This window comes from Anomaloglossus baeobatrachus, chromosome 2, assembly GCF_048569485.1.
Source record: "Anomaloglossus baeobatrachus isolate aAnoBae1 chromosome 2, aAnoBae1.hap1, whole genome shotgun sequence".
NCBI lineage: Eukaryota > Metazoa > Chordata > Amphibia > Anura > Aromobatidae > Anomaloglossus > Anomaloglossus baeobatrachus.
In genome coordinates this window covers 737,267,105-737,277,508 of record NC_134354.1, presented here as the reverse complement: position 1 = coordinate 737,277,508, position 10,404 = coordinate 737,267,105, and the positions used below count along the sequence as shown (strand labels likewise).

General features: G+C 46.1%; 1 protein-coding gene across 1 annotated transcript in view; it reads right to left on the bottom strand.

The window, feature by feature from the left end:
• Positions 1 to 1,116: 1,116 nt before the first annotated feature.
• XPO4 (exportin 4) overlaps positions 1,117 to 10,404 on the bottom strand; it is a 185,530-nt gene continuing 176,242 nt past the window's right edge. Inside the window, exons 20-23 of the mRNA XM_075337399.1 lie at positions 5,886 to 6,016; positions 4,202 to 4,319; positions 4,032 to 4,124; positions 1,117 to 2,559 (exon numbers count right to left, since the gene is read on the bottom strand). Coding sequence (XP_075193514.1) covers positions 2,362 to 2,559; positions 4,032 to 4,124; positions 4,202 to 4,319; positions 5,886 to 6,016 — 540 coding nt within the window. The 3' untranslated portion in view covers positions 1,117 to 2,361. The remainder of the gene's footprint in view (positions 2,560 to 4,031; positions 4,125 to 4,201; positions 4,320 to 5,885; positions 6,017 to 10,404) is intronic.

Sequence of the window (10,404 nt, the reverse complement as noted above, 5' to 3'; positions counted from 1 at the left end):
CTCTCTCTCTAGATCTCTCTCTCTCTAGATCTCTCTCTCTCTAGATCTCTCTCTCTCTAGATCTCTCTCTCTCTAGATCTCTCTCTCTCTAGATCTCTCTCTCTCTAGATCTCTCTCTCTCTAGATCTCTCTCTCTCTAGATCTCTCTCTCTCTAGATCTCTCTCTCTCTAGATCTCTCTCTCTCTAGATCTCTCTCTCTAGATCTCTCTCTCTAGATCTCTCTCTCTAGATCTCTCTCTCTAGATCTCTCTCTCTAGATCTCTCTCTCTAGATCTCTCTCTCTAGATCTCTCTCTCTAGATCTCTCTCTCTAGATCTCTCTCTCTAGATCTCTCTCTCTAGATCTCTCTCTCTAGATCTCTCTCTCTAGATCTCTCTCTCTAGATCTCTCTCTCTAGATCTCTCTCTCTAGATCTCTCTCTCTAGATCTCTCTCTCTAGATCTCTCTCTCTAGATCTCTCTCTCTAGATCTCTCTCTCTAGATCTCTCTCTCTAGATCTCTCTCTCTAGATCTCTCTCTCTAGATCTCTCTCTCTAGATCTCTCTCTCTAGATCTCTCTCTCTAGATCTCTCTCTCTAGATCTCATATATATATATATATATATATATATATATATATATTATATATATATATATATATATATATATATATATAGGATTTACAGCCCATTATATCTGAGCACAGATCATGGCTTCTCGGTGCCATAGTAAATCCACACGTCATCAGTTTCCACACTAGGAAGGTGTAGTCGGGGACGTCATCAGTAGAGCTGATGTGATGATCCATTAGCCCGGTCAGTAATGTGCAGCCACAGGACAGGAGTCTTGAGATCCGCCTCCTATGGCATCCGAGGCTCTAGTTTTGATTAGCCGGCCTGGCAAGACATCACATGTACGTTATGCCGTAAGGATGACATGGTGCCAGACTAGCTAATCAAGAGGAGCTTTGGATGGATTGAAAATCAGGGTTCACAGATTACTGACGCTATGAATGGACCGGCTGTGGCAAACTGATTTGCACCAATTCTAATCATGTTCTAGTTGTTTATGTTTCGCCGAAAAGACAGTGGTTTCGCCGTTTGGCTACAAGATAGAAAAAAAAACTAGAGACTCGAAGCGGTTTATACTGTACATTTTATACAAATTTAAAAAAAGGAAAAAAAAAAAATAAAGAAAATAAAAAGACGCACACTGGAAACATTTGACCAGAACAGCATAATTTGCATCACCTAATGCCCCAACTTAAAGCGTGTCGACACGATCAGCTTCCATCTCTTTCATCTGTATTGCTGAAACTAACAGTCCAAAGGGAAAAGAAAAGGAGGGAATAAGAAGAATCATGTAAAAAGAGAAGGGGGAAGGGAGGACGGGGGGAAATAAAACAAAAACCCGGCTGTGCAAATCAATCCCACATACACACATTAAGCTTTCATCCAGGTGACTCCACAAAATAGTGTGGGCTTAAGGACCTACATGCCCAAAATAGGTGCTCAAGAACGGTTAAAATCTTTTTTTTTTTTTTTTGTGGAGGGGAGGGCTATAAAACCCGTATACATATTAAATAATATACATATATTTTAGTTTGCATCTTTTGTAAGGCAGTGAAATGGTGACAAATTAACTCATTCTATTAGGAAAAACAAAATTCTTGGGTATCTTTTTCTCTCCCCCCTCTTTGCTTTCTTTACTTTTGTTTAGACTCCTGGCCAAAAATCATTTAGGGCAAGGCAAAAAGAAAAAAAATATATATCAAAAAGACATAAAAACATGCAACGCTTGGTTCATGTACACAAAAATAATCCCAAAGTCTTTATATTGTGTTTGTTTTTTTTCATAAAAAAAAAAAAATCATTTGGTTTACTGATTTAATCAGAAGCAAGAATGAGGGTGTGGAAGGAAGGAGAATAAAAAACAAATGATTTGCAGATAGACACTTCTACATATTTGTGTCTACTGCACATTCGGTCTAACATTCTTTACCAAAGTGAAAAAAATATTCTATAGGTTAAAAACAAAAAATAATAAATCATTCAATAGGCATATAACGCTTCTGACCAAAGGGTGATGGGAGAGGAAAGGCACTGCAAAGAACAGGCGTGCCATTATCTGTTTGCAGGCATATGGAAATCTCTTAAAAAAATACCTTTACCCAGTCATCCGTCCTAGCACAGCGCTGTGCTTTGTGAATAGTCATACGGCTGATGCGTCTTACTGACCCCTCGTCTCGTAACTTAAATTAACGTTCTTTAAAAACTACCCAGAAATGCGAGTGTAGGCCTGGGAGCAGATGTGGGGGGGTTAGAAAGCCATCAGCAGGTTCAGTGCATTTTGCAGAGAGGGTCCCTATAAAACTTTGGCCTCTCATTTAACACAGAGGAGACCTCCAACATTGGCCATGAACTCTTCCAGACTCTTAAGGAAGGACATTTTCTGCTTCCGGTCCAGCGTCGGAGGCGTGCTGCTTGCTGTCAGTTTGTTGAAGGCATCAGCTAGACGCTGGTAAATGAGAGGATCTTGTTGACTTGATAATAGCGTTTCTACCAACTCTGCATACTCTGCCTGCAAGGAAAGAAGAGGGGGAACAATAAAAAAAATAGTCACTCAGAGCCAATTCATATCATGCTGGCCCTACTGCTAGCACAGATGATGAGACCAAGCATGAGGCCCTATAGAGACGTCCGGGCGTGGAAACTGTTCAAGAGAAAAAGTTGGCACTCACCGTTCCAATTAAAACCTTCATTTCATATAGTTTAAAACCTGTATGTAGAGGGATGCGGGCAGCACCAGGAAATTGGATGTTTCGCAGCTCCTGATAAAGCAATTAATGCGAAACATCTGTCATCAAGGCACTGCCTGCATCCAGGTTTTTTACTATATAAACAAGGTTTTAATTGAAATGGTGAGACCATGCAGGGAGGCTGAGGAATATGGACAAGAAAAAAACAACCAATATATGGTTGAGTGAATCTGTCTTTAGTCATGTGCCCCTGAGGTTCAGCAGTATAATAGCAGTTATAATCATTACCCTCAAATTAAAGGGTATCTGTCACCAGATTTTTGCTCCCCCATCTAAGAGCAGCATAATGTAGAGAACGAGACCCTGATTCCAGTGATGTGTCACTTACTGAGCTGTTTGCTTTCATTTTGATAAAATCAATGTTTTTTTCTGCTGCAGATCTAGCAGTTATACAGAGCTCATGAATATGCTGGACTACCTGCAGCACTCCAAATAGTCCTCTAATGATAAAATCATAGTTTAATCAGCAGGAGATTATCAAAACTACACTAAACAGCCCAGTAAGTGACATTGCTGGAATTAGGGTCTCTGCCCCTATGTTATGCTGCTCTCAGATTAGGTGGCAAAAACCTAGTGACAGATTCCCTGCAAAGAGGTTGTCCAGTACTTGTATAATGATTGTGCATCCTTAAAATTGATCACGTATATCAAATCAAAAGGGGGTACGGTACGTCATCCAGCACACCCACGAATCAGCTGTTCCCGATGCAACCAGCGGCTGGATGTGATTGGCTGCAGAAGGGAAACAAACAGCTCCATCAACAGTATAGTGGTCACGGCCGGGTACTGCACATACGTGAATAGTGGAGGATATGTAATACCCCGCTGCAGCCACTATAGAGCTGTGTTGCTCTGCAACTGATCACATCGGGCCGCCAGCTGATCAGCAGAGGTACCGAGTGTCACACCCCAATGATGTGAGATTAATGTCCTATCCTCATGACTAGTCATCAATATGAAAGAAATAAGGAATAACGTTTGGAACACCATTCTAAGTCTGAACTGGGTGCAAAAACCTAAAAAACATCACTATGGGGAGATAAGGATGCACACCAGTGACTATGCAAGGGGAATACATGAAATAGCAGTTTCTGCTATTTCATGTATTCCCCTTACATAGTCATCAATATGAAAGCACTGCACCACCCGTTACCCCTGCTGATTGAGGGACCACTGTGCAGCAGTATATAGTGATACTATAAGTATGAGGCAGTATGACTGGTGCTGATCTTACCTGGTTTAAACAGACCAATGTGTAGAATGCTTCCCCCGCGGCCGTCGTCATTTCGGTGTTGTGTTTTTGTAAGACAAGCATGTCAAAGACCAGCTGTGGAGAGCACAAGAGCCATGAAGCAACTGGTGATCACTGAAAACAGTGCGTTAAAGAGAAATTATTGCACCGACCTTTAAGAAATGCCTTGTTGCTACCAGGAGAGGCGAGTCCGTGTCCTGCGCTTTCGCACACTGCTCCGCTAGTGGGGTTAATGCTTCCAGACAGAGCTGGGAAACCTCCGAGCTCATTCTTATCAGTACAGTTAAGGTCACTATCGCAATATAACAACAAGACTCCAATAACATGTGAAACAGCATGCATATGATGCTTAACGGGAATCTGTCAGCAGGTTTTTGCTATGCAAGCTTAACACAGAATGTTGCAAGGGTTAAAATAAGGAATTTAGGGATCCCTGTATTGTCAAGGTCCGATTTGATGTTTATTTGCCATGTTTGGTTAAGCATCCGGACTTCTCATTGCTTGGACTACAATATCACACGCATAACAGTCCGGCACGGCAGTCCGCCCCCCTCCTCTGACACCTCACTGTCAATGTACAATCTCTATAGAGAGCGTGGTGCGGGCGGGGGCAGCTCTCTCAGCTCTGATACATCGGTAAATCTAAAAATTCAGATTGCGTCACAACCGCTGCAGCCACTAATCTAAGTGATACATCGTTGGATTCAGGATCTCTTCGCCTATATAATGCTGCTCCCAGATGGGGCATCAAAAACCTGCTGACATATTCCCTTTAAAAGTTTGTGAATCCTTCAGAATCTCCAATACTTCTGCATAAATGTTATCTAAAGCTACATCAGACTTTCACACAAGTCCTAGAAGCAGATTAAAAAAAAAAACAAATAGGAGAAAAACAAAAAAGTAAGATTTTCTTTTTTTAATTGAGAAAAATGATACAATGTCACGTCTTAGTGGCAGATAGATATACAGAAAATTCTGAAGGGTTCACAAACTTCCAAGCACAAATGCATGATGACATGCAGGGTACAATACTTATGTAGTCATTACTGAGAGCTATGTTTGAGGAGATCTGGGCCATTTGTGATAACCCTGACATATTGCAAAATGTCCTTAATATTATGACTTTTTCCTCATTGCAAAGTAGAAGCGCCAGCATTCACATGGCAGCATGAGAGAGGCCCGGCACTAAAAGGTTTTAATGACTAAAGTCCTACCTGGATGTCATATGTATAAGGTCTATTTTGGGGGGGGGGGGGATTGCTCTGTGATAGCCAGCACAAGAAAGGGATTAACGGCAATAAGATGACAGGGATTTAATTTCAACATAATTTTAGAACAAAATGCTGATAAGTATAATATGAGGGGAGGACACAAAAAAAAGAGTATACAGTCATTACAGCACGGGATCACAAAATTCTTTCTTTGAGGTAAAACATTTAAAAAAAAAAAAAACACAGAAAAAGGTTTTACCTCACAGAAAGAATCAGAAATTATTTTGTGCTGTAATATTTTTATATTTTTTGTTTTGTTCCTCCCCTGCCCAGGAGCTGTAGAATGATCAGACCATGTCCCCCTGTAAAGTCATACACGGCCATTACACAGTATATAGCAGGGACACATTTAAGATTATTTTAGCACAGGAGTATTTTTCTAAAACACATCCAATTGTGGAACTTATTATTTCAAGATCTATTTAACTTTAAAATTAACTTAGTTTGTGAGAAAACCTCTTTAAGTCCTTTTACAGAGGTTTCTTCTATGTTTTGTTGCAGCATTGTGCTGTAATGAGAACACAATTGGCTTTTTAGTTCCTGGCACAAGGCACAAAGAGGATACGAGGTCATCCCCAGCTCCAGAGAGTACATGAGGCTCTTGAACAAATCTTCTGGAAGTTGTGGAATCTTCTCCGGGAAAATTTCACATATGAATGTGATCAGCTTGTAGTATTGATTACATAATGATGGGAACTGCGGGAAAAAAAACAGAAATAGGTCATGGATGCCATAAAGCTCAGGATACAACACAGCTATACAAAATACACCCGTCACCAGGATTTTCCATTCTAAACCATCACTGTCTTGCTTTTTCTGCTTTTACCCAATAGGTCTGTGCCTGCGTAAATCTAAATACCGTAATTTTCGGATTATAAGACACACTTTTCCTCCCAAAACTGTGGGAGGAAAAAAGAGAATTTTGTTACTTACCGTAAATTCTTTTTCTTATAGTTCCGTATTGGGAGACCCAGACCATGGGGTGTTTAGCTTCTGCCTCCGGAGGACACACAAAGTACTACACTTAAAAGTGTAGCTCCTCCCTCTCAGCTTATACACCCCCTGGAGAACCAGATCTAGCCAGTTTAGTGCAAAAGCTGAAGGAGAATAGCCACCCACAAGTAGAACCGAGTAAGAACCGGAACAACCGGAGACTGTCCACGACAACAGCCGGTGATAACACACGGAACAAGAAAATTGCCAACAGGCAACAGTGAGGGAGCTGGGTCTCCCAATACGGAACTATAAGAAAAAGAATTTACGGTAAGTAACACAATTCTCTTTTTCTTCATCGTTCCTTTGGGAGACAGCCGCCTGAAGGATGCGTCTGCCCAAGCTCGCATCTGCCGAAGCATGAGCATGCACTTGGTAGTGCTTCGAAAAGGTATGCACGCTAGTCCAAGTGGCAGCCTGACAGACTTGTTGAGCCGTAGCCTGGTGCCTAAAAGCCCAAGAGGCACCGACAGCTCTGGTCGAGTGTGCTTTAATCCCCGGCGGGGGAGGCACCTGAGTACTCTGGTAGGCGTCCGAAATGGCCGACCTAATCCAACGAGCTAAGGTCGGCTTAGAAGCAGAGAGACCCTTGCGCCGCCCTGTGGTTAGCACAAAAAGAGGTGCACCGCCTAAGCGCAGCGGTGCAAGCCACATAAATCCGGAGAGCACGCACCAGATCTAGAGTATGCAGCGCTTTCTCAAAGCGATGAACAGGGGCCGGACAGAAGGAAGGCAAGGAAATATCCTGGTTAAGGTGGAAGGGAGAGACCACCTTAGGAAGAAAGTCCGGGGTCGGACGGAGAACTACCTTGTCTTGGTGAAAAACCAAAAAAGGTAACTCCGAGGAGAGCGCAGCCAAATCAGAGACTCTAGTGAGAGAAGTTATGGCAACTAGAAAGGCCACCTTTTGAGAAAGACGATACAAAGAAACCTCCCTAAGAGGCTCAAAGGGGGGTTTCTGCAATACCCTGAGGACCAAGTTAAGATCCCAGGGATCCAAGGGCCGCCGATAAGGCGGAATGATGTGAGACGCACCTTGCATGAAGGTGCGGATCTGAGCCAGCCGGGCGAGACGCCGCTGGAACAGCACTGATAGAGCTGAGACTTGTCCCTTGAGAGAGTTGAGGGACAGTCCTAGCTGCAGACCGGACTGTAAAAAAGACAGAAGGGTCAGCAACGAAAATGGCCAAGGAGAATGGCCGGAAGAGCGACAACAGGACAGGAAAATTTTCCAAGTCCTGTGATAGATCTTGACGGAGGAAGACTTGCGGGCCCGAGTCATAGTGGAGATGACTTCAGGAGGAATACCAGAAGCCGTCAAAATCCAGGACTCAAGAGCCACGCCGTCAATTTGAGTGCCGCAGAATTCGGGCGGAAAAACGGACCTTGCGAGAGCAGGTCTGGACGGTCCGGAAGATGCCACGGCATCTCCACGGACAGTTGGAGCAGGTCCGGATACCAAGCTCGCCTGGGCCAGTCCGGTGCAATGAGGATGACTCGACGGCCCTCCATTCTGATCTTGCGCAGGACTCTGGGCAAGAGAGCTAGAGGGGGAAACACGTAGGACAGACGAAACTGGGACCAGTCTTGAACCAGAGCGTCCGCGGCGAAGGCCTGAGGATCGTGGGAGCGAGCCACGTAAACCGGAACCTTGTTGTTGTGACGGGATGCCATTAGGTCCACGTCCGGAGTGCCCCACTTGCGGCAGATTGACTGAAACACTGCCGGGTGCAGAGACCACTCGCCACCGTCCACGGATTGACGGCTGAGATAATCTGCCTCCCAGTTTTCTACGCCAGGGATGTGGACTGCGGATATGGTGGACTTGGAGTCCTCCGACCATTGAAGAATGCGTTGGACCTCCAACATTGCCAGGCGGCTGCGTGTCCCGCCTTGGTGATTGATGTAGGCAACCGCTGGTCGCGTTGTCTGACTGGACTCGAATGTGCCTGCCCGCCAACAGGTGGTGAAAGGCTAGGAGAGCTAGAAGCACAGCTCTGGTTTCCAGCACATTGACTGAAAAGGGCTGACTCGGACAGAGTCCAAGTGCCCTGAGCTCTGTGGTGGAGATGTACCGCTCCCCAGCCGGATAGGCTGGCATCCGTGGTGAGAATCACCCAGGACGGAGCCAGGAAGGAGCGCCCTTGGGACAGGGAGAGGGGTCGAAGCCACCACTGAAGAGAGGTCCTGGTCCGTGGCGACAGAGCCACTAACCTCTGTAAGGAGGAAGGCCGCTTGTCCCAACAGCGGAGAATGTCCAGCTGCAGAGGACGCAGATGGAACTGGGCAAAGGGAACCGCCTCCTAGGAAGCCACCATTTGACACAGCACCTGCATCAGGCGCCTGAGGGAATAACGGCGGGGCCTCAGGAGAGAGCGCACCGCTAGCCGGAGAGACTGCTGTTTGATTAAGGGCAACTTCACAAGTGCCGGCAAAGTCTCGAACTGCATCCCTAGGTACGTGAGACTCTGGGTCGGAGTCAGAGTGGATTTGGGAAGATTGACAATCCACCCGAATTGGGCTAGGGTGGCGAGAGTGAGCGAAACACTCCACTGACAGTCTGCGCTGGATGGACCCTTGACCAGAAGGTCGTCCAGATAAGGAAGCACTGCTAACCCCTGGAGGTGCAGGACCGCAATCACTGCCGACATGACCTTGGTGAATACCCGAGGGGCCGTGGCTAACCCGAAGGGGAGAGCCACGAATTGGAAATTATCCTCTCCTATCGCAAAACGTAACCAACGCTGATGTGACACTGCGAGTGGCACATGTAGATAGGCATCTCTGATGTCGATGGACGCCAGGAACTCCCCTTGGGTCATAGAGGCAATGACTGATCGCAGAGACTCCATGCGAAAATGCCACACCCGGACATGCTTGTTGAGAAGCTTGAGATCCAGGATGGGCCAGAAGGTACCGTCCTTTTTTGGAACTAGGAAGAGATTTGAGTAAAAACCTCTGAACCGTTCCTGAGCGGGAACTGGGACAATCACTCCGTTTGCCTGCAAGGACGCCACGGCCTGCGAGAAGGCGGCGGCCTTGGAGCAGGGGGGAGTTGAGAGAAAAAAAATCTGTTTGGAGGGCTGGAAGAGAATTCTATCCTGTAGCCGTGAGATATGATGTCTCTCACCCACTGATCGGAGACCTGCTTTAACCAAGCGGCGCCAAAGTGGGAGAGCCTGCCACCGACTAAGGACGTGGCTGGAGCGGGCCGAGAGTCATGAGGAAGCTGCCTTAGTGGCAGAACCTCCTGCGGTCTTCTGCGGACGCGCTTTTGGGCGCCAGTTGGATTTCTGATCCTTGGCTGAGTTAGCGGACGAGGCGGAAGGCTTAGAGGATGACCAGTTGGAGGAACGAAAGGAACGAAACCTCGATTGATTCCTACCCAGGGCGGGTTTCCTGGTCTTAGTTTGTGGCATGGAAGTACTCTTCCCGCCAGTAGCTTCTTTAATGATTTCATCCAGCTGTTCACCAAACAGCCGTGAACCAGCAAAGGGAGCCCAGCAAGAAACTTCTTGGACGAAGCATCTGCCTTCCACTCTCGAATTAGCTGAAGCCACCGCAGTGCGGTGAGCAGCCTCTAGCATGGCAGACATGGCATAAGATGAAAAGGCTGAAGCCTGAGCAGTTAAGGTAACCATCTCAGGCATAGATTCCTTGGTGAGGGAATGCATCTCCTCTAGAGAAGCAGAGATGGCTTTGAGAGCCCACACTGCTGCAAAAGTCAGGGAAAACGCGGCCCCCGCAGCTTTGTACACAGATTTGGCCAGAAGGTCAATCTGACGGTCAGTGGAATCCTTAAGTGAGGTGTCGTCAGCCACCGACACAACGGTCCGGGCTGATAGCCTAGACACCGGAGGGTCTACCTTTGGGGAGTGAGACCACTCCTTGACCACCTCAGGTGGAAATGGAAACCGGTCATCAGAACCACGCTTTGGAAAGCGTTTGTCAGGGCAGGCCCTGGGTTTGGTCACAGTGGTCTGAAAACTAGAGTGGTTAAAGAACACACTCTTCACTCTCTTAGGCGAGGTAAACTGATGTTTTTCTGCCAAAGAGAGTTGCTCCTCTGAGACTGGCGGATTGAGATCCTG